Source organism: Staurois parvus, unplaced genomic scaffold, assembly GCF_062004578.1.
Source record: "Staurois parvus isolate SC_StPar_1 unplaced genomic scaffold, SC_StPar_1.0 ptg000004l, whole genome shotgun sequence".
Lineage (NCBI taxonomy): Eukaryota > Metazoa > Chordata > Amphibia > Anura > Ranidae > Staurois > Staurois parvus.
The window spans coordinates 3,810,588-3,835,387 of NW_028317800.1; the positions used below are offsets into that span (position 1 = coordinate 3,810,588).

Below are 24,800 nucleotides of genomic sequence, written 5' to 3' on the forward strand. Positions count from 1 at the left end.
AATGAGGCCTGTCACAAGACACCCCATGCCCAAAATCTCCACATGACCCAGCACAGTTCATGGAGTCAATACTCAGCTCAGGTTTAAAGTGTAAATATTCATTTAGCTTTTTTTGCTGTGCAGAGTCCTTACTATCAATATCTTGCTGTGCCTCGAATGCTGCCCTTTGATCCTGGCCCCTAATCTTTGCTGTATCATATTGCTGCCCTGTGATCTTGCAGCCTGTACCTTACTGTGCCCAGATTGATGCTGTATGACCATGGACTTAATCTTTGCTGTACTATATTGCTGTCCTGGGATCTTGCTTACTGTCCCTACTGTATCTTTGCTGCCTTGTGGCTCAAGATTTATAATTTGCCATGGCTTATGCTGCCCTGTGATCCTGCTACTTGACCTTTGCTGTTCCCAAATTGTTGCATTATGACCCTGGATTTATCTTTTGCAGTACCTTGTTGCTACCCTGTAGACTTATGTTAAATCTTCTTTTTTGAACTCTTTATAAAAAACTCTTTGGCCTAGGGTCCAGAACCACTCTTGATCCCCATTTGTATTCTGTTCTGCCCACACCACCATCACAATGCTTTTCTGACTAATAAAGATATGACAGGAATCCTGCATCTATGAGCAATGTGCTTGCTCATAGATAAGACCATTAGTTTAAAGGTTTAAAATGAAGCACAGGTTCACTTTAGGTTTCTTTTTTTTTATCTGGGACATATCAATTGCTGTAGGACTAAGTATCTGAAGGAAGAACTTATAATGCTGCCCATGGTAACCAATCCGATTTCCCTTTTATTCTCAATGATCAAAGCCCCAACTGGAGATTATGCTGTCTAAGAGTAGCAATATACACTCATCGGTCACTTTGTTAGGTACACCTGTTGAATTGCTTGGTAACACAAATTGCTAATCAGCCAATCACCTGGCAGCAACTCAATCCTTTTAGGCATCTAGACATGGTGAAGACGACTTGCTGAAGTTCAAACTGAGCATCAGAATGGGGAAGAAAGGGGATTTAAGTGACTTTGAACATGGCATGGTTGTTGGTGCCATACTGGTCTGATTATTTAAAAAACTGTTGATCTACAGAAATTTTCATGCTCAACCATCTCTAGGGTTTACAGAGACTGGTCCGAAAAAGAGAAAATATCCAGTGAGCGGCAGTTGTGCAGACAAAAAATCCCTTGTTGATTTTAGAGGTCAGAGGAGAATGGGCTCTGAGGAAGGGGCAAGTCCCCAAAATGTGTTAGCCTATTGGAGGTCCAGTGTTCCTGTTGGGATCACCGTAGCAGGCAGACTGGACATTGCTCTGTTTCATGATGAGCTTTTTTATCATTGTCGTTTGTGAATATATCACCATTTGTTACTTTTATCAATACATTTATTTAGATAATGCACCAGCTCGGTGCGACCTCTGCTAGTTTTCTTTACATACAGTGTTTTGGACTTCCGCAGTATTCTGAGGGCAGCAAGGCGTGCAATATCCAGGATCTTCCACACGGATCCTTAGTTACACCGAGTTCACCCCCAAGCACAGGAGTATTTGTGTTTATTATTTGGGAGGAGAATGGGCATTTGATTTCAGCTGCAACATTCAGATGGTAGGGTCAGAATTTGGCGTAAATAACATGAAAACATGGATCCATCCTGCCTTGTATCCATTGTTCAGGCTGGTGGTGGTGGTGTAATGGTGTGGGGGATATTTTCTTAGCACTAGCAAGGTGTACATAATAAAGTGACCAGAGAGTGTATGTCCATCTTTTGAGGTCTATGACAATCTCATGAAATTACAGCTGCTTTTCTGTACAACCCTTGCACCGAACTTAGGAAATAACTGATGGTATCTGTGCATATCTTCTGTTTGGACAGTTCTGGAAACTCTTAAGTCATTATTGCACAAAGGCATACAGTGCAGCACACTTTAATGGATCCATCCTGCCTTGTATCAATGGTTCAGGCTGGTGGTGGTAGTGTAATGGTGTGGGGGAGATTTTCTTGGTACTAGAAAGGTGTACTTAACCACTTCCCGTCCGGCCGCTGTTTATAAACGGCAGGACGGGACACCTACAGGAGCGGGTTGCCGTCTCTAAACGGCACCTTGTATCTGAGGCTCGTGCGCGGCTCCTAGAGCGCGCACCCGCGAGCCCGATGATTGCCGAGTCCGACGGACACGGTGGATTACGTGACATGGTATGGGACCAATGAAATCGGTCCCATACCATGTGATCAGCTGTGTCCAATAAGGACACAGCTTAAGTGTAAACAAAAGCCGCATAGTGCGGCTTCCGCCTCCTTCTCCTCTCACGGAGTTGTCTGTGAGAGGAGAAACAGCGAAGAAGAGGGTTGTAGCTAACTGCCCTCCACCTCAGTGACACCTGATCGCCCCTAAAGTGTCCCTGATTGCCCCACGTGTCCCTGATCACCCCAATAAGTGGCCCTGATCGCCCCCACAAGTGGCCCTGATCTCCCCCACAAGTGTCCCTGATTGCCCCCACAAGTGTCCCTGATTGCCCCAAGTGGCCCTGATTGCCCCAAGTGGCCCTGATCACCCACAAGTGGTCCTGATCGCCAACAAGTGGCCCTGATCGCCCCCACATAGTGTCCCTGATTGCCCCCACAAGTGGCCCTGATTGCCCCAAGTGGCCCTGATTGCCCCAAGTGGCCCTGATCGCCCACAAGTGGTCCTGATCGCCCACAAGTGGCCCTGATTGCCCACAAGTGGCCCTGATCGCCCAACAACTGGCCCAGCAGTGTCCCTGATTGTTAGTGTCCCTGATCACCACATAGTGGCCCAGCAGTGTTCCTGATCGCCACAGTGTCCCTGATCGTCACAGTATCCCTGATCGCCGCAGTGGCCAAGCAGTGTTCCTGATCGTCACACAAGTGGCCCAGCAGTATCGCCGCAGTGGCCAAGCAGTGTCCCTGATTGCCACACAAGTGGCCCAGAAGTGTCCCTGATTGCCGCAGTGGCCCAGCAGTGTCCCTGATCACCGCAGTGTCCCTGATTGCCGCACAAGTGGTCCAGCAGTGTCCCTGATCGCCGCAGTGGCCCAGCAGTGTCCCTGATCACCGCAGTGTCCCTGATTGCCGCACAAGTGGTCCAGCAGTGTTCCTGATCGCCACAGTGTCCCTGATTGCCGCACAAGTGGTCCAGCAGTGTTCCTGATCGCCGCAGTGTCCCTGATTGCCGCAGTGGCCCAGCAGTGTCCCTGATCGCCACACAAGTGGCCCAGCAGTGTCCCTGATCGCCGCACAAGTAACCCAGCATTGTCCCCGATTGCCGCACAAGTGGTCCAGCAGTGTCCCTGATCACCACAGTGGCCCAGCAGTGTCCCTGATCGCCGCAGTGGCCCTGATTGCCGCAGTGGCCCAGCAGTGTCCCTGACCACCACACAAGTGGCCCAGCAGTGTCCCTGATCACCGCATTGGCCCAGCAGTGTTCCTGATCACCACACAAGTGGCCCAGCAGTGTCCCTGATCACCGCATTGGCCCAGCAGTGTTCCTGATCACCACACAATTGGCCCAGCAGTGTCCCTGATCCCCACATTGGCCCAGCAGTGTTCCTGATCACCACACAAGTGGCCCAGCAGTGTCCCTGATCGCCGGATAAGTGGTCCAGCAGTGCCCCTGATCACCGAAGTGTCCCTGATCACCGCAGTAGTCCAGCAGTGTTTCTGATTGCCACACAAGTGGCCCAGCAGTGTCCTGATCATTGCAGTGGCCCAGCAGTGTCCCTGATCGCCGCAGAAGTGGTCCAGCAGTGTCCCTGATCGCCGCAGTGTCCCAGCAGTGTCCCTGATCACCGCAGTGTCCCCGATTGCTGCACAAGTGGTCCAGCAGTGTCCCTGATCACCGCAGTGTCCCTGATTGCCGCAGTGGCCCAGATCACCACACAAGTGGCCCAGCAGTGTCCCTGATCACCACACAAGTGGCCAGCAGTGTCCCTGATCGCCGGACAAGTGGTCCAGCAGTGCCCCTGATCACCGCAGTGTCCCTGATCACCGCAGTTGCCCAGCAGTGTTTCTGATTGCCACACAAGTGGCCCAGCAGTGTCCTGATCATCGCAGTGGCCCAGCAGTGTCCATGGTCGCCGCACAAGTGGTCCAGCAGTGTCCCTGATCGCCACAGTGTCCCTGATTGCCACAGTGTCCCTGATCGCCACACAAGTGGCCCAGCATTGTCCCTGATCACCGCAGTGGCCCAGCAGTGTCCCTGGTCACCATACAGTGGCCCAATCAGTGTCTCTGATCACCTTACAGTGTGCCTGTTCATAAAGTGTCCCTGATCTCTGCCACACCAGTGGATCCTGTTCACTGCCATCGTCTGTGAGGAGAGAGATCCAGTACAGCTAACTGTGAGTAATTTTCAGCCCCCACAAGTGTCCCTGATTGCCCCCACAAGTGTCCCTGATTGCCCCAAGTGGCCCTGATTGCCCCAAGTGGCCCTGATTGCCCCAAGTGGCCCTGATCGCCCACAAGTGGTCCTGATTGCCAACAAGTGGCCCTGATCGCCCCCACATAGTGTCCCTGATTGCCCCCACAAGTGGCCCTGATTGCCCCAAGTGGCCCTGATTGCCCCAAGTGGCCCTGATCGCCCACAAGTGGTCCTGATCGCCCACAAGTGGCCCTGATTGCCCACAAGTGGCCCTGATCGCCCAACAACTGGCCCAGCAGTGTCCCTGATTGTTAGTGACCCTGATCACCACATAGTGGCCCAGCAGTGTTCCTGATCGCCACAGTGTCCCTGATCGTCACAGTATCCCTGATCGCCGCAGTGGCCAAGCAGTGTCCCTGATCGTCACACAAGTGGCCCAGCAGTATCGCCGCAGTGGCCAAGCAGTGTCCCTGATTGCCACACAAGTGGCCCAGAAGTGTCCCTGATTGCCGCAGTGGCCCAGCAGTGTCCCTGATCACCGCAGTGTCCCTGATTGCCGCACAAGTGGTCCAGCAGTGTCCCTGATCGCCGCAGTGGCCCAGCAGTGTCCCTGATCACCGCAGTGTCCCTGATTGCCGCACAAGTGGTCCAGCAGTGTTCCTGATCGCCACAGTGTCCCTGATTGCCACACAAGTGGTCCAGCAGTGTCCCTGATTGCCGCAGTGTCCCTGATTGCCGCAGTGGCCCAGCAGTGTCCCTGATCGCCACACAAGTGGCCCAGCAGTGTCCCTGATCGCCGCACAAGTAACCCAGCATTGTCCCCGATTGCCGCACAAGTGGTCCAGCAGTGTCCCTGATCATCACAGTGGCCCAGCAGTGTCCCTGATCGCCGCAGTGGCCCTGATTGCCGCAGTGGCCCAGCAGTGTCCCTGACCACCACACAAGTGGCCCAGCAGTGTCCCTGATCACCGCATTGGCCCAGCAGTGTTCCTGATCACCACACAAGTGGCCCAGCAGTGTCCCTGATCACCGCATTGGCCCAGCAGTGTTCCTGATCACCACACAATTGGCCCAGCAGTGTCCCTGATCCCCACATTGGCCCAGCAGTGTTCCTGATCACCACACAAGTGGCCCAGCAGTGTCCCTGATCGCCGGATAAGTGGTCCAGCAGTGCCCCTGATCACCGAAGTGTCCCTGATCACCGCAGTAGTCCAGCAGTGTTTCTGATTGCCACACAAGTGGCCCAGCAGTGTCCTGATCATTGCAGTGGCCCAGCAGTGTCCCTGATCGCCGCAGAAGTGGTCCAGCAGTGTCCCTGATCGCCGCAGTGTCCCAGCAGTGTCCCTGATCACCGCAGTGTCCCCGATTGCTGCACAAGTGGTCCAGCAGTGTCCCTGATCACCGCAGTGTCCCTGATTGCCGCAGTGGCCCAGATCACCACACAAGTGGCCCAGCAGTGTCCCTGATCACCACACAAGTGGCCAGCAGTGTCCCTGATCGCCGGACAAGTGGTCCAGCAGTGCCCCTGATCACCGCAGTGTCCCTGATCACCGCAGTTGCCCAGCAGTGTTTCTGATCGCCACACAAGTGGCCCAGCAGTGTCCTGATCATCGCAGTGGCCCAGCAGTGTCCATGGTCGCCGCACAAGTGGTCCAGCAGTGTCCCTGATCGCCACAGTGTCCCTGATTGCCACAGTGTCCCTGATTGCCACACAAGTGGCCCAGCAGTGTCCCTGATCACCGCAGTGGCCCAGCAGTGTCCCTGGTCACCATACAGTGGCCCAATCAGTGTCTCTGATCACCTTACAGTGTGCCTGTTCATAAAGTGTCCCTGATCTCTGCCACATCAGTGGATCCTGTTCACTGCCATCGTCTGTGAGGAGAGAGATCCAGTACAGCTAACTGTGAGTAATTTTCAGCCTTTGCACAGAGTTTACACACACTCACAAAACATTGCCAGCCACCTCACTCTGATCTCTGATTTTTGCCCAACAATGACTAGTGTGAACCAACTGCAGCCAGATATCTGTCCCTCACTGCAACACCATCCTGATCACTGCCATACCAGTGGGTCCTGATCAGTGTCAAAAATATGGCCAAAAGATCATATACAAGCGAGGAGGCATTTCAAATTCTGAGTATGACAGATGAGAGTGACGGAGAACTAAAAACATACCTTGGGGTGTTTGCTTTCCAAAATGGGGTCATTTTGTGGATAATTCCATTGTCCTGATGCTCCAGGACCTCCAAAACAGCAATAGGTAGTTAAGAAATTAGATGTGCGATCTTTGCCCTTAGAACGCTAACAGGTGCTTATTGGATGTGGAACCCCTCTATGTGGCCAGACTGTGAAAAAGTCTCACACATTTGGTATCACCATATTCAGGAAGAGTTAGAGAATGTGTTTTGGGGTGTAATTTTAAGTATGCCTATGCAGTGTATTAGAAATATCTCATAGATTGACAACTTTGTGTAGAAAAAAATACATTTTCATTTTCTTTTCGCATTTTCCAAAAACTTGTGGCAAAAAATGAAGTCTTCAGAAGACTCTGCATGCCTCTTAAAACATACCTTGGGGTGTTTGCTTTCCAAAATGGGGTCATTTTGTGGATAATTCCATTGCCCTGATGCTCCAGGACCTCCAAAACTGCAATAGGTAGTCAAGAAATTAGATGTGTAATTTTTGCCCTTAGAACGCTAACAGGTGCTTATTGGGTGTGGAACCCCTCTATGTGGCCAGACTGTGAAAAAGTCTCACACATTTGGTATCGCCATATTCAGCAGGAGTTAAAGAATGCGTTTGAGGTATCATTTTAAGTATGCCTATGCTGTGTAATAGAAATATCTCATAGATTGAGAACTTTGCGTAAAAAAAAATACATTTTCATTTTCTTTTCACATTTTCCAAAAACATGTGGCAAAAAATGAAGTCTTCAGAGGACTCCCCATGCCTCTTAAAACATACGTGTGTAGGTGTAGGTGTGTAGGTGTTTTCTTTCGAAAATGGGGTCATTTTGTGGGTAATTCAATTGTCCTGGTGCTCCAGGACCTCCAAAACTGTGATAGACAGTCAAGAAATTAGATGTGTAATTTTTGCCCCTAGAACGCCTAAGGGTGCTTATTGGATGTGGGGCCCTTCTATGTGGTTAGGCTGTGAAAAAGTTTTACACATGTGGTATCACCATACTCAGGATGAGTAGCAGAATGTGTTTTGGGGTGTAATTGCAAGTATGCCTATGCCGTGTGAGAGAAAGAACTTGTTAAATGACAACTTTGTGGGAAAAAAAAAAAGAATTTTTTTTACTTTCATCATTTCCTTAAAAAATTGGCAAAAAATTACAACTTCAAAAAACTCCCCATGCCTCTCATTAAATACCTCAGACTGTCTACTTTCCAAAAAGGGGTCGTTTGGGGGGTATTTGTACTGTCCTGGCATTTTAGGGCCCCAAGAAATTATATAGGTAGTCCGTGCATCAGGATTGATACATTTTCAAATATATCAAATATATATACCGTGGTCTGTGGACTCTATAACTTTCACAAAGACTAAATAATACACACTGATTTGGGTTATGTCTACCAACAAAATGTAGCACAATGGATTTTGGCCTAAATTTATGAAGAAAGTATATTTATTTGCAAAATTTAGTATCAAATACTAAGAAAAACATGGTTTTTTTCAAAATTTTCAGTCTTTTTTCATTTTTCTAGCAAAAAATAAAAACCCCAGTGATGATTAAATACCACCAAATTAAAGCTCTATTTGTTTGAAAAAAATGATAATAATTTCATTTAGATACAGTGTTGTATGCCTGAGTAATTGTCATTCACAATGTGAGAGCGCCGAAAGCTGAAAATTGGCCTGGACAGGAAGGGGGTAAAAGTGTCCGGACAGGAAGTGGTTAATAAAGTGTCCGGTGAGCGTATGTTATTAGGTCAGACAGCTTTATGCATGAGGCCTTGTGTGAGTGTCTAGTTCTGAACTTCAACTATTTTGAATGATAAAACACCTCTATGTGCAGTCCTTCAGTATCTCCATGCTTTAGTAATCTGAACTAGGGAAAAATAAAACAGTGTGTGGCATTCAGGCACATTCTCCCCTTGTCATAGTAGACCTGAATGAAAAGACTAATCATGCCTATTTTGTTAATCATGGGCTGTCAAGAGTCATGATTTATTTCGGACATTTTCTCAAAACTAAATCATTTTCATGAATGCACAGCATGAAGTGATAATTTCTCATGTGTGATACCATTGTGGTGTTTCACATATCTATACTTTAATGTTTATGAGATCTGGGCATTGATAAATTTCTTTTCCTCTTTTCCCACAGTTTTGTGCCTGTAAAATGGATATTCAGCCTTGTTTCCCCCATGCTGCTAGGTATTCTGATTATTGACATTCAGTTATGTCAGTCATTAGAGGAATTTCCACTTATAAGTGACAATTAAGTTAATGCTTTTCACTTTTACACCAATTCATCACAGATTGAACAACACTAACACAGGCTGGATTTGTTCTTTTCAACCCCTTCAGTACATCAACCTGTGTTTTCTTGAACATAAATGTGTGTTGTGTTAACATGCAAAACATACGCCAAGTAGCGCACCACAATGCTTATTCCATGCGTTGTGGCATGCTGCATTGCTAAAAAAAGGGGGATGTGCATTTTTTGATTCATATTGAATTTGCTGGGTAAAAGATGTGCATTTAGTATTTTTTGTTTTAGGAGCCTGGAAAGTACTGCACCAGTGATCAGCTGATTGCTGGTGCCATGCAGACCTCTTAGTGTATATGTGTGCACGTACCTTGTACGGGCAAGCAGATACACTGACAAGAAGAATCAGTGAACTACCACAGTGCTGAACAGCTCTGTGGTAGTTCATTGAGAACTACAAGTCGACAGCTGCAAAGGCTGTCTGAATTTGTAGATTTCCCATTCACAGAATACTATGAATGAATGACATGGCTGGACGGGCGAGCCCCGCATGGCCACTTTTTTAAAATTGTGACAGCTAGCGGGGGAGAATATCCCCCTCTTGCTGTCACAATGGGGGATCGAGGTGGTGCGGGGGCCGGTCATTTCGTAACATGTTACATGTTACATCCTGAATATGGGTGTGACATGTTACAAAAGGTAAACTTATCATTTAAAGCTGGAGGTTTTGAAAAGCATATGTGAGATTAACAATATAGGTACTAGTGCTGTTGTCTTTTCATCATCATTCTGGATGTTAAGACTTCACTGACTGCATGATTATGCTTTTTTCCACACAAGCTGTTTGTAATCAGTGCATCTCCTTAAAGAAGTTCACCCTTTACTGAAAGTGTTCTCTCCCCGTTATAGGGCACAATTTAGAGGAATACCATAAACTACAGAGCAAGTGCATTTTAATCCCCATTGACATAAATTCTAAAAAAATAAAAAAAAATAAGGAACACTATAGAAAAAAAGTGTCTTTTACAAGCTCTTTACAAAAATAGAAACATTGATTAGGCTTATAGAATCTATCATAATACTAATATTATGTAAGTCCAGCCTCAGTTTGAAGTCTCAAAACAATATTCTCACAGGCGCAGGATATAGATGTCATAAATAAATGAATAAAGGTGCCAGGTATTCCATTCAGTTATCAGAAGGATCAGCTGCTCCTTCCTTTCCCTTCTGCAGACTGTAGAAATTATCATCAACGCCAGTCCTATTTGTTACCAGCATGACTTCAAAAGATGCCAGTAGCTTGGGTCTACATATGGATAGCTAGGAACTGCAATGCCTAAAAGACAGGCATAATGATTTCTATCCTGTTTCAGTTTTTTTAATCATTCGTGGATCCAGGCCCATACCCCTATCATTGGGTTCCATTATACCCAAGGGGTATGGATTTCCTTGCCTAAAGTAGAACTTTAGTCAAACAATTAGGCCATGATAGATGTCTTCAAGCAGGACCCTTTTGCAGGTATAGCTGTATAAAACATTAAAAATAAGTGTTTATACTGCTTAAACTGTTTAAAATATAGTGATGCATAACCACTAGAAGTCAGTCAGCTGACAGCTTTATGATTTACTGCTGCTGAAGGGGGAAGAAAGCAACAGGAACACAGATTAGGGAGGGAGAAAAGAAAAGCAGAAGTGACAGGACAAATTCTGGTACCAGCGGGACACAAAAGAGTTAAAATTATTAGGATAGTGTCTTATCCTATCTTCCTGATATTCTCTCCTTTCTCCCCATGAGCAGATCTATTAACGTCAACACTGTAAAGCTTCTATCAGCCTTCTTGTCTAGCTGAGCCAGGACATACAATCAAGGCTGGAAATGTTCATATTTTAAATGAAGAAAGTGACATATATTACCAATACCAAGGAGAGGGGGAGAGTTTCCAATAAGGAAGTGAATACTCTGGGCTTCAACACAATGGCAGCCTCCAGCAAGAAGAAACAGGAACAAAGCTGAAGGCAATTTATAGGACACCCTAATTTTGGTAGCATAATAATAATGTGTATAGGGGCTTGATGGGTCTTTCACCTAAAAAATTACTTAATAGGTTAAAATTAACTTAATTTAGAAGGCAGTGTTGTGGGATTTTTCAGTTCGGGAACAGATACCTGGCCTCAGCTATCCAGTGATACCCAGTTCAAGAGACCAGGTTAAATACACAAATTGACATATGTCATGTAGGTTGGATCAGAAAATAAATCCAACCAATCAAAGAATAATACATTTTACAGAAAGCAGAGAGGTAAACGTTGTATGATCATTAGTTCATAGAAATGTTATCATAAGAGAATATTAATGTTTGTGACCTATGCTGCCAGTTAAATATAACCACAGAAGACTGTTTTTCAGGAACTTCTTGCAACAGGTTCTTCAAACATAAATCATTAGTTCCATAAATCATCAAATTCCAAGATGCCAAGAGTACATGCAAAGAGCAATATGCATAGATTACTTTCATATAATGCATCCATCTAGTACATAATGTAGCCATCCTTGTTTTCTCATCTCAGCAATTTCTGTATGGGATGACCACCTAAACTGGAGGATGATTAATGGAAATGTTATGAACATAAGTAAAGTAACATTTTTTCTCTGGATTAAAAGTGTACCTGGCCCCTATATTCCTTTGTTCTTTTTTTTCTCCCATTTAATGGGCTAAATAAAAATTCTAAGAATGAAGATGTAGGCAAAAGATTAAAGTGATACTAAAGTCTTGTTTTTTAAATAAAAAAATGACAAACATATCATACTTACCTGCTCTGTGCAAAACCACTGCCCAGGTCCTCCTCTTCTTGGGCCCTCCACCAGCACTCCTGGCCCCTCCATCCTGTCGTGTGCACCCCATAGCAAGCAGCTTGCTATGTGGGCACCCAAGCAGGCACGTTCCTGAGCTTCAGCTCTGTGTGTCCATTCACACACAGAGCCTCAGCTTGGTCCCACCCTTCCCTCTCCAGATTGGCTCACTGGCTGTGATTGATAGCCAATGGCTCCCACTGCTACCTCAGTTAATCAGGAGTGAGAGTCCCCAGAGAACCAAGGCTCTTATGTACATCACTGGATTGGGATAGGGCCCAGGTAAGGGTTGGGGGGGGGGGGGCTGCTACACAAAGAAGGTTTTATACCTTCATGCATACAATGCATGCAGATAAAAAAAACCTTGAGCCTTTAGAACCACTAGGAATGATTTCCTATGAAATTGTTGAGTTTATCCACATAGCTAACTATGATATCTGTTTCAGTCCACAAATGAGATTCAGAGTGTAGGCATAAGGTCCATAATAATATATAAATTTATTTAATAAAGATGTCTTATTCTTAAGCATTGAAGTACAACTGTGGGCAAAACTTTTTTTCATTTTGGATAGAATAAGGGAGGGTTATAACCCCTGTCAGAGTTTGTTTTCGCCATCTGTATCCCAGTGTGGAGATTTCCCTTCACTTCCTGTCCCATAGCCAAACAGAGCCAAATTCCAGCAAACTAAGGGAATTCTTTGGGGACCGCCAAGTAACAGAACTATTGTTCCCATTGGAAGATTTCCTTGCTATTACTTTTTTGGGGACAACCCAAAATTTGGGATTTTCTTTCATTTTCAATGATAATGATAAACAGGACAAATAGAGAGTGTGCATTTTCTTAATGGGGACACAGACAGCAATAAAAATCTAACAGATGTTCTAATCCCTCTCCACTCTATCCAAAACTAAAAAACGTTTTTACCTTTAGTTATACTTAAATTCTTATATATGGTAGCCCAAAATGACCAGTTAGAATGCACTCAGTTAAACTCAGAAAATTAAAATGTGCATTCTAATTGATTAGTGCACAAAAGAGTTGGCGCATAAAAATGAACTTTTTATTGAGTAAGACCATTGAACAGCAGGTGGAAAACAATAATAATAATAAGTTTGCCCACAGCTACTAGTCATATTCAAGTCAAAATTCTCTAATCTTTGATAAGTTAAAAAACATCTGATTTCACATCACTTTCATTTTATTCTACTGTAATTAATAAATGTAAATATGCAGTGTGCAATACAATATATACCATATACATGTGATTTTTTTTATTATCAGATTTTTCAGGATGAAGTCCATCTTTATTTTAAATTAATTTTCACACTAAACAAAAATGAATTAATTACCTGTTAAGATGATAAAAGGTATGATGAACTCTAGCAATTTTTGACTTTACTTGTATAAGAAGTAGTTCCGCTGCTATTCTTGAACTTTCCATATCACTTTTGGCTGTAAAAAAAATGAAAGTACTTGAGATCACCTGGCTCAATGCCAACACACTGTCACACAGGCAGATATTGTATTATCTCAGTGTGAGTGTTGGACATTGTGTCAGCTAATCTCAGGTTCAGTTATCACTCTTCTGTGTTTATATACATGGACAGTAAAGTGTGCTTCACTGTATGCCTTTGTGCAATAATGACTTGAGAGTTTCCAGAACTGTCCAAACAGAAGATATGCACAGATACCATCAGTTATTTCCTAAGTTCAGTGCAAGTGTTGTACAGAAAAACAGCTGTAATTCCATGAAACTGTCATAGACCTCAAAAGATGGACATACACTCACGGGTGGCTTTATTAGGTACACCTTGCTAGTACCAAGAAAATATCCCCCACACCATTACACCACCACCACCAGCCTGAACCATTGATACAAGGCAGGATGGATCCATGCTTTAATGTTGTTTACGCCAAATTCTGACCCTACCCCCTGAATGTCGCAGCAACCAGTCTGCCCATTCTCCTCTGACCTCAACATATCACAACAAGGCATTTTCATCCACACAACTGCCGCTCACTGGATATTTTCTCTTTTTCGGACCATTCTCTGTAAACCCTAGAGACGCTTGTGTGTGAAACTCCCAGTAGATCAGCAGTTTTTGAAATACTCAGACCAGCCTGTTTGGTGTCAACAACCATGCCACATTCAAAGTCATTTAAATCCCCTTGTTCCCCATTCTGATGCTCGGTTTGAACTTCAGCAAATCTTCTTCACCATGTCTAGATGCCTAAATGCATTGAGTTGCTGCCATGTGATTGGCTGATTAGCAATTTGTGTTACCAAGCAATTGAACAGGTGTACCTAATAAAGTGGCCGGTGAGTGTATGTGTAAGCACCCTCTAAATGTCATCTATCTGGTTAGTTTCATTGTCACCCAAGTGTAAATGAAGGAGATTAGAAGCAACAGGGTGGAGACAACTAGAGGGCAAGTCCATTTCACATGGGCAGACTCCATTTGGATCAGCTGGGGATCTGTCCACTGGTCCCCTTCTCATCAGAGCAGAGGAGGCGGATGAGAGTCCGCTCTTCTCTATGGACTGATGGGAGTAAACAGACTGTCTGTTTACACTCAACTGCCCTCTGTTCCAATCCGCCTAGACAGAGGAGGACAGATCCCCTTCCTTTTTTTAGAGGATCAGATTGGAAGTAGGCGGGTGTTAACGGACACAAGTCCGTTTACATCTGCCGGTCCATGGGGGCAACAGGGGGTCTGATAGAGTCTGCCTGGAAAACTGACAGGCAGACCTGATTGGACCGTTCGTGTGAAAGTGGCCTAATAGTGATCAGACTAGGCTTGTCCTAAGAGTGATTGGCTGCTAAGTGTATGATACTGACATAAGGTGTCAATCTGAGTAGTTTATTTTTTGAACAATCTAAGTAGTTAGCCTAGATTATCCATCACAGTCAGTATTTATTTTCTTTAAGATCATTTGGCTAGGGCTTGGTAACTTTAGAAATAAGGACTGTGGCCAGATATGGACAGAATTAGCCAAATCTCAATTACTAGGGTCACCTTCAACCATCATTCCTACCTGCTAAAAAAAAGTGTTTAGTGTGACTTGGCTATGACGGGACACATGTATGACCTGCTTTTTCTACAACATAGTAGAAGGGTCTACTATAACAAATGGTGTAAAAGTAATTTGCTACACTCATTCACAGTGGCAGGGATCAGGATTAAACAAAGTAGTGAACTGGTGGGACACATGTTGCATGACTGCGCAATTGTCATTCAAAGTGTGATAGCGCTGAAAGCTGAAAATTGGCCTGGACAGGAAGGGGGTAAAAGTGTCCAGACTTGAAGTGGTTAAATAATTTTGTTTAGTTAAATTTGTTTAATTTGTTATCGGAATTTGTTTTGTTTCATTTAACCACATTTGAATTTCTGAATTCATTTGAATCGGCATGCGAATGCAAATTTTTTCTATTTGAAATTCAAATTTCGGATTACAGTTAAATTCTTTTTATTTTCTATTCTATTGTCTTTTGCATTCTATTCTTTGCTTTTCTATTCTACTCTGTTCCTTTCTATGCTATTCTTTTCTATTCCAATCTATTCTATTTGAAACTTGAATTTTGGAAGATGGTTATATTCATTCTATTCTCTTCTATTCCATTCTATTGTTTTTTTCTATTCTATTCTTTTCTATTGCATTCTTGTTTTCGAATTCGGTTTCGTTTTCAAATTCGATTTGAATTTCGGACGTCGTTTTCAAATTCGATTTGAATTTCGGACGTAATTTTGTTTTGTTATTTTGGATTTGTTTAAATTTGTTACTATTGTAATTTGGAAGTTCAGATACATTCGAATCTCCAAATAACAAAAAAAATCATTGAATTTCGATTCGGAACTAAACAAACCGTAAATGTCTATAACGTATTGCATTTATGTTGACGCATATAAAAAGACAGTCATTAGGATTGTTGTGTTTGCTCTTTATCCATATTAAACAAATGTGATGTTGGTTTTAAAATAACAGAACTGCATTCCTTGCTATTTGTGATATTTCAGTAGTAACACACGATTACACAACTAATTGGAAATACACTCTACTTCAAGAAGTTGTCTTTCTTTTAGAACCCCTTATTTTTGTTTTTATATATTAAATTGTCTTAAAGCATAATGTCACTTGGACTAGGCTCTTATATCTTGATTCCTACTGAAACCTTTACTGAGAGAATAGGAAGGCTGTATTTGCATTTTACTTGGCTGCCATGTTGATCTGACTCCATTACTTTGTTTTTTTAATAAACTTTGTTTTAAAGACATGGACATCCCAGCAACTAGTATTCCTATAAGGAGGGTAGCAATGGCAACCCCCATATTTCTTTCAGTACAGGGTTTTTTAATGTCGGGGTTAACGGGGCTTGCTTGGAAGATAATCTTGCCATTTTGCAGGTTGCTTACTCAGTGTTGGACTGCTCATGATGCTTTCCCTTTTTTGTCCCCCCAGCCTCACATCGCTGTTGATAATTTGGACCAAATTCATGATGAAAATGGAAACAATCTACTGCACATTGCAGCATCCCAGGGACATGCTGAATGTCTGCAGCACCTTACCTCACTTATGGGGGAAGATTGTTTAAGTGAAAGGAATGAGGAGCAACTGACACCTGCTGGATTGGCAATAAAGGTAATGAAGACCTCCTACTTGTGATACAGTAAAATAAGGCTTTCCAAAGTTTGTGATGAGCAGCACTGACTTTATAATGCCTAGATGTATTCCTATAGCAGCGCATTATATGGTGGGCCACTTTGCAGAGAAAAAGGTCACTGAGTTACCAGTGGAATTCAATAGAGGGGGCATGGTGAATTACCCCACAGATTGAATGTCTCTTCTTTTTTTTGGAACTTCAAGTTTATTGTGAATTTTCCACAGGATAAAAAAGAAGAGAAGCGATATAAACAGTTTGGTTTGCATTCCATAGAGAACATAGGAATGCAACAAGTAGAGAGGTCGTGTATGAATGTCTCTGCTTTTATTGGCTCCAAAAGTCATTTTGGGAAGCTACTTCAAGAAGTCTTAGGGATCAGGAAGAAGTGTCAGTCTATGGTCAGATTCTCAGTACAGGAAGAACGGTATTTTACAGTATTAGTAGTATATATTGTAACGTTTAATGCTGAGCCGTAGGTATGATTTTTATTTCATAGTTACACGGGTCCAGCTTGTACGAATGTGAATATGCATATTTCATACCACTGTGGAAGCTGCAAATCACTATAGTATTTGGCACTACTACAGTGATAGCAGTAATATTCTGAGTACTGTGCCAAGCGGCTTCCGTTCTTCAGAATAACTACAGGAGGTTGCTCTCCATTTGCCACCATTTACAGAACACTTTGTATTTTTTCCAATGAATAGAGATTCTTTGATTGTACAAGGTGGAAATTGTAATGTCACCACCTCAACTCTCCACCTTATCCAATCAGTGAACACCTTGTAATGATAAAAAAAAAAAATACAGGGCATTTTGTAAATGGCTACAATGCTATGTAACAACCCCCCATGTGGTTACCATGCAGAAAGCAGGGATGTTCAATTCCTATTGCCTGACACCTTGGACATGCAGTTCCGGGCCTTGGGCAGGTCGTTTTTTTCTACCTTTAGCCCTGCTGTGGGCAAGGAGCGGGCTCACCTGTCAGGTGGAAGCATTGCTTCCACACAGTGCCAGCCTCTTTCCCCCCCCCGTGAGGTTTCCTGGGCTCCGCTTGCCCATATGCAGGACTGGGACCAGCTCACCGCCGTTGGCTACAGGGGAGGGAGGAGAGTGGACACGTCCGCTCCCCTCCCCTTCTTCTCCTGATCCGGAAGTGACATTATGCTGTTACTTCTGGGTCCCCGTTGAAAGATTCCCAGCCATGGAAGCCACGAAAGAATGTAATGCTGTGCAATGTGCACCGCATTACATTCAGTGGAGCACAGGAGAGACATGTAGGATCTTTTAGACCCTGGATGCCTCAATATAAAGAATCTGTAGCCAAAAAAGCAACACATGTGATGAGAAAAAAGTTTGTGTTTTTTTATTGTAAATAATGAAAGTTACATCCAAGCACATACCATCCCCCACCCAAAAAAAAACTGAGGCCACCCCACCCCCACATATACGCATGCACAAATGTAAAAGCACATGGTGGGGCGCCTACGCATGAAAACATCGTTTGCGATACACATGTCACACATTGCCACGCGCGCCAGAATGAGATCAATAATTCTAGCACCAGACCTCCTACGTAATGCTAAACTGATGACCTATAAGGAGCTTTAAAAGTGTTGACCTATAGAAAATATAGGGTACTGAAGTTTGTTGCCATTTCACGAGCGCACACAAATTTAAAGTTTGTTGGATAGCTATTTACTCAGTGCAACCTCATCTTTTATACTTTACAAAACAAATGGCAATTTATTGCTTTTTATGCCCTAAAATTAACTTAAGTGTTTCCTAGACCTTTGTGATAATATTGTGCAACATAAAAAATAGGAACTACCATTATTTTATTCTCTAGGATCTCTGATTTAAGAAAATATATTATGTTTGGGGGTTTGTGTAATCTTCAGGCCTAAAACTTGTATTTTTTACTGAAATTTTGCGGTGATATCATGCGAGATAAAAAATTGGAACTACCACTATTTATATTCTCTAGGGTCTCTGCTTTCAGAAAATATATGTTAGGGGGTTTTATGTAATCTTCAGGCCAAAAATGAATTTTTAAACTTGTGCAGGAAATGCAAAACGGCTCTGGGAGCGAAAGGGATAAAGGACAAGCCCGACACTCCCCTTTCCTGAGGAGCAGCCAATGTGTGCTCGTTACACTGCAAGGTCTCTCCCCTGCCTGCTAGTCCCCGGGGGCGGGGCTGGAGAGTGGCAGGGAGGGGAGGAGGAGATAAATAGCGCAATGTTAAAAATATTAAACGTTTAAGTCGCCATAAAGCCCCTTTTGTTTTTAAAAGCCCCAACCATTCCTAATATCACCTCCAATTTAAATACAGTTTTGGGTTACAATTGTTTTTTGTTTTTTTTTATCTGGACAAGTAGATTGTCATGAGGGATAAGTAGATTGGGGCACCGATTTAGTCCCTGGACAAGTAGATTTTTTTTAAAATGTCCACACCCCTGAAAAAGGAAGCTTCTTGACACCAGACCTGGATGACTACTGCTATCCCCATACTAGCGCTGACTCCTACAGAGATTGTCAGCTTTCACACTGATCACTCAGGTTTGAGATTTGATACCCACATTGGTCCAAGTTGAACCAATGTAACTGTGCAATAAAAATCACACCTAGAGTTCAGCCTTCAGGGGTGCAGGTGGTACTATTTTTAAACTGCAAAAGTTGTGATGTTGTACATGAATGACCAAATTCTGAGAAATATGATATTAAAACAAACATTGCAGTTCCAAATTACAGTACAATTTTAATCAAACATGGAAGCTTCACATTTATCGGTCACTTTGGAGTCTAATAGTAGATGTTTTATGGCAATTAGAAAACTCGACTTCCACTAGATATAATAAACACCAAATAATGCAGTTATATGTTAAAAAAAAACCCTAAATGTATTTTAAACTACAAATAAGTGTATCTAAATTTGACTTGTTGCTGCCTCTTGTAACAACATATATACCAGCACTTGGCCTGGGGGGGGCAGGGGAAGCACTAGGAGCCAGTCAGGCTTGCAGCATGCAAATGTGCTGACAGGAAGCAGGCTGCATACCCTGTGTACAAAAGATCTGTGTACTTACCTGTTTTCCATCTAGCCTCGTGATTGTACAGCTCCGGCTTCCCAATGTCAGTGAGTGACTGCTGGAGGGGACAGGGGGAGTGCCAGTGGTATCACTAAGGTTGGTGTCACCTGCTACGATAAATCATGGTGTCACCCTCCCCCCAGCCTGCCACAGTGCTCTCTCCTGCCGCTGTGGAGTGTCAGAAGGACAGGCAGTAGGGCACTGAGCTGGCTAGTACATTGGTGCAGCTCCCCCCCCCCCACCTTCCCCATGGCTTGCCACAGTGCTACTTGATGGTGTCACTCAGGGTTTCTTTCTCAGAGAAAAGGTGCAGGAACACAACCTCTTCCTACTCTGCAGGGGAGGGGGGTGGCAGGGCTGGGCACAGCTGGCTCTCCACATCAAATTGTGGGTGTGGCCGTATTACATACCAGGTGTTCAGAAGTGCGCAACGTACAGAGTGCAGTGTTGAGGCGTACACTAAATACAGAGTGCTGAGTTAAAGAGTGTGCTACATACAGTGTGCAGGATTGAAGACTGTGTTATATACAGAATGCAGTGTTGAGGGGTGCGCTGTGTACAGAGTGCAGGGTTGAGGGGTGCACTGTGTATAGAGTGCAGGGTTGAGGGGTGCGCTGTGTACAGAGTGCAAGGTTGAGGGGTGCACTGTGTATTGAGTGCAGGGTTGAGGGGTGCACTGTGTATTGAGTGCAGGGTTGAGGGGTGCACTGTGTATAGAGTGCAGGGTTGAGGGGTGCACTGTGTACAGAGTGCAGGGTTGAGGGGTGCGCTGTGTACAGAGTGCAGGGTTGAGGGGTGCGCTGTGTATAGAGTGCAGGGTTGAGGCGTGCACTAAATACAGAGTGCTGAGTTGAAGAGTGTGCTACATACAGTGTGCAGGATTGAAGACTGCGTTATATACAGAATGCAGTGTTGAGGGGTGCACTGTGTACAGAGTGCAGGGTTGAGGGGTGCACTGTGTATAGAGTGCAGGGTTGAGGGGTGCGCTGTGTACAGAGTGCAAGGTTGAGGGGTGCGCTGTGTACAGAGTGCAGGGTTGAGGGGTGCACTGTGTATAGAGTGCAGGGTTGAGGGGTGCGCTGTGTACAGAGTGCAAGGTTGAGGGGTGCGCTGTGTATAGAGTGCAGGGTTAAGGGGTGCACTGTGTATTGAGTGCAGGGTTGAGGGGTGCGCTGTGTACAGAGTGCAGGTTTGAGGGGTGCACTGTGCATAGAGTGCAGGGTTGAGGGGTGCGCTGTGTACAGAGTGCAGGGTTGAGGGGTGCGCTGTGTACAGAGTGCAGGGTTGAGGGGTGCGCTGTGTATAGAGTGCAGGGTTGAGGCGTGCACTAAATACAGAGAGCCGATTTAAAGAGTGTGCTACGTACAGTGTGCAGGATTGAAGACTGCGTTATATACAGAATGCAGTGTTGAGGGGTGCGCTGTGTATAGAGTGCAGGGTTGAGGGGTGCGCTGTGTACAGAGTGCAGGGTTGAGGGGTGCACGGTGTACAGAGTGTAGGGTTAAGGGGTGCACTGTGTATAGAGTGCAGGGTTGAGGGGTGCACTGTTTACAGAGTGCAGGGTTGGGGGGTGCATTGTGTACAATGTGCAGGGTTGAGGGGTAAGCTGTATTCAGTATGCAGGGTTGGGGGGTAAGCTGTGTACAATTTGCAGAGTTGAGGGTTCAGCTGTGTACAGAGTGCAGGATTGAGGGGTGATCTGTGTACAGAGTGCAGGGTTGAGGGGTGTTCTGTGTACAGAGTGCATGGCTGATTAGTGCGCTGTGTACAGAGTGAAGAGTTGGGGGGTATGCTGTGTAAAATGTGCAGGGTTGAGGGATAGGCTGTATTCAATGTGCAGGATTGGTGTATGAGCTGTATAAAATGTGCAGAGTTGAGGGGTGCACTGTGTACAGAGTGCAGGGTTGAGGGGTGTTCTGTGTACAGAGTGCAGGGCTGAGGGGTGTTCTGTGTACAGAGTGCAGGGTTGAGGGGTGCACTGTGTACAATGTGCAGGGTTGAGGGGTGCACTGTGTACAATGTGCAGAGTTGAGGGTTGCACTGTGTACAAAGTGCAGGTCTGAGGGGTGCACTGTGTACAGAGTGCAGGGTTGGGGGGTGTTCTGAGTACAGAGTGCAGGGCTGAGGGGTGCACTGTGTACAATGTGCAGGGTTGAGGGGTGCACTGTGTACAGAGTGCAGGGCTGAGGGGTGCACTGTGTACAGAGTGCAGGGTTGGGGGTGTTCTGTGTACAGAGTGCAGGGCTGAGGGGTGCACTGTGTACAATGTGCAGGGTTGAGGGGTGCACTGTGTACAGAGTGCAGGGCTGAGGGGTGCACTGTGTACAGAGTGCAGTGTTGGGGGGTGTTCTGTGTACAGAGTGCAGGGCTGAGGGGCGCACTGTGTACAGAGTGCAGGGTTGGGGGGTGTTCTGTGTACAGAGTGCAGGGCTGAGGGGTGCACTGTGTACAGAGTGCAGGGTTGGGGGGTGTTCTGTGTACAGAGTGCAGGGCTGAGGGGTGCACTGTGTACAATGTGCAGGGTTGAGGGGTGCACTGTGTACAGAGTGCAGGGCTGAGGGGTGCACTGTGTACAGAGTGCAATGTTGGGGGGTGTTCTGTGTACAGAGTGCAGGGCTGAGGGGCGCACTCTGTACAATGTGCAGGGTTGAGGAGTGCCCTGTATACCCCCCAATTCTCCCCACCCAGTACAAATCTTCCCCCCCCAGATTCCAATATATAGATCAACCCCCCCCCCCCCTTCCTAAGAGAGCTCTCCTCCCACCCCAAATCATCTCACACCAACCTGGAAAGCACCAGAGAGAGGGACTGCTGCATAAGAACAGCTACAACTTACAGGGGAAAGGACAGTGCGGGCTGGTGGTGGGCTGCAGGTCTGCAGGCAGAGCTTCTGCCGTGACTGTGAGACTAACCGCTGTATAGATTCCCAGCCCCTGTTCTTCTGTTCTCATATTGAGATGTGCAGGGCAGGGAGGTTCTGAGCTGGGAGCGGAGCGTTGTCACTTGTAAATACTTCTGTATTTACAAGTGACAGTACTGAACAGTGACCAGTGGGTTCCAGCAGAAAGAGAGTCCTGGTGTCACCCCTCTAGTGGGTGTCACCCAGGTGCGGTGTGCACCTCACCACCCCCATAGCAATGCCACTGGGGAGTGCCAACAACAGCTAGGCCATGGGAGCTTTTGGGTGACATCACATCTCCCGCAATTCATAGCCATTGTAGAGTGCTCCCTTACACAGAAGAGCCAGAGCTACTGAATCACACCAGAATAAAAAAGTAAGACACAGATCTTTTTTAGGATAGTTAGTGTTAGGTTTTCTTCCACTTTAACGAGAAAAGTCAGATCACTACCCTGTCCTGCAGAGCTATGTTAATCACAAGATTAGATATGTAGATACAAAACCATTGACAAGTAAAATAGCTCTTAAACGTGTGTTTCAGCTATGTTTTTTTTTTTTGCCTGGAATTCAGCTTTAAGAAACACTTCTGAATAGGTCTGGAATGGGAATTAACAGGTAGAGAATCATGGCACTAAATGGGGTAGTAAAGCTGCAGGCAACCATATAACCATTTATGTTATGACTGCAGTAGATGTGCTCCATTACTTGACTATAGGGTGCACTGAGGTAATTACAGGCACTATTTAACATATTCATTGATAGCATTCAGGATTTTAGATGAAGGCACCCATAAATGTGCTTACAATGCCTCTGGTTCATGCCACATTCAAACACTGGCAGGCCATTAGAGAGCTAAGACTGATGTACACATATTTTTTAGCAATTGAAAAGGAATCTTTCTTGGTTTCAAATGTAACATATTATATTAGTGGTCTAATAGGATATACTAAGATCAGACTTTCAAGGGATTTGCTGACACAGTACTAGATGAATATGTCCAGTAAACAGGGGATTGTGAGAGAATCTAATCATTCATATTTGAAAAATCAGATCCTTTGAATATGGCCAGATTCTATGTGAACTTACGATTGCAGTAAGCTGTGAAATCATTGATATCAGGATTGCAGTAAATCAAGCTGTTGCAAGTCAGATTTACTTTAGCACTCACTTTTTCATATATTCATAGGATCTAACTCTTGCACACACACCCAATTCTGCAGTATAAAATCTTATAGGTTGCATTAACAGGACCAACTGAAATCGCTTGTATTCCGCTTATGCCCCACACATAATAATTTCCCAATTTTTTTTTTTTTTACGATTTTGGTAATCATAACACATATTAGACCACAGCTCTGCTTATGATTGCACCATAGTTTTCTCTAGCGGTTCAACAAGTTAGCAGTAGCTATAACCTGAAATGTTTTTTTTTATTACAGTCAAATAGTATAGGTAATTTTTACAGTTACACAGTATAGGTGAGTTTTTATGGGGCTTCATTGTTTAAAGAATACATTGTCCAATAAAAAGCTATCACCGTCTGCTAAAGTGTTGACATTTTATTCTCTATATGACTTAAGTTGCTGGAGATCTGCCATTCTCCATTAAAATGCCTATAAACCTGAATCCTTATGAAAACAGTACAGAATAAATTAAATGTACATATTACTTTCCAAAGCCAACCTAAAAAACCTTAAGTTGTACTGGATGGGCTTTGATTTTCAAGTTGCTTAGTCTTCTTATTGGCTTTTAATTATCATAATGTATCTGCCAAATAGCGCTGGACAGTCCTCAAACAAGATGAAGTACTGTGAAAAGTCTTTTAACAAACTAGTCAGCATAATAAAGCAGAAAGTTTAAAACATATGCATGCGTTGCAAAGAAAGACAGTTGGTTCAGTTTTTCTTATCATTTCATGAACCTCAGTCTAAGGAAATATTTTCTTGATGATGTTCATATGATGGGTTACTACCGCCTAACTCATAATCAGGCACATTCTCAATCTTGCTTGAAGACCTGGACTAAATAAAGGCACATTTTTTAACAGAAAGAGTGTGTTTTAAAGGTTGGTTCCTGTGAAAAATTATTATTTTATGTACAGGTGGACCCAAGTGGTTCCTAATTATCTCTCAGAGACTCAAACATGGAGATCTCACCCCTGCATTTTTTGGCTCAGCCCATGACATCATATGTCACTCCTACTGAGACACAAGCATGTTCAATGGCCTTGTTGCAGTGTAATATACGCTTATCAAGGAGAATGTACCCCCTCATGATGGCTTTTGCAGATAGATTATCCTGGAACGTAGGTGCAGAACTCCAGTGAATCCCTGAGAGACATAAGATGTTGGTGACTGATATATCAGTTTTGTGTGGACCAACAATGGAATAGCATCATTTATGAGAATCTGTCTATATCCTATCCATTAAAGTAGTGGTTGTAGTGATCTGTTGACTGTAGAGTTTCCTTTAACATGCCATTGTATA

The 24,800-nt window shown here is 44.4% G+C and overlaps 1 protein-coding gene across 6 annotated transcripts in view; it reads left to right on the top strand.

Moving 5' to 3' along the window:
* SNCAIP (synuclein alpha interacting protein) overlaps positions 1-24,800 on the top strand; it is a 349,013-nt gene that overhangs the window by 252,906 nt on the left and 71,307 nt on the right. For all 6 annotated transcript variants that reach the window (XM_089674735.1, XM_089674440.1, XM_089674749.1 and 3 more), the window contains one exon: positions 16,123-16,302. In XM_089674735.1, the coding sequence (XP_089530861.1) occupies positions 16,123-16,302 (180 nt within the window). The remainder of the gene's footprint in view (positions 1-16,122; positions 16,303-24,800) is intronic.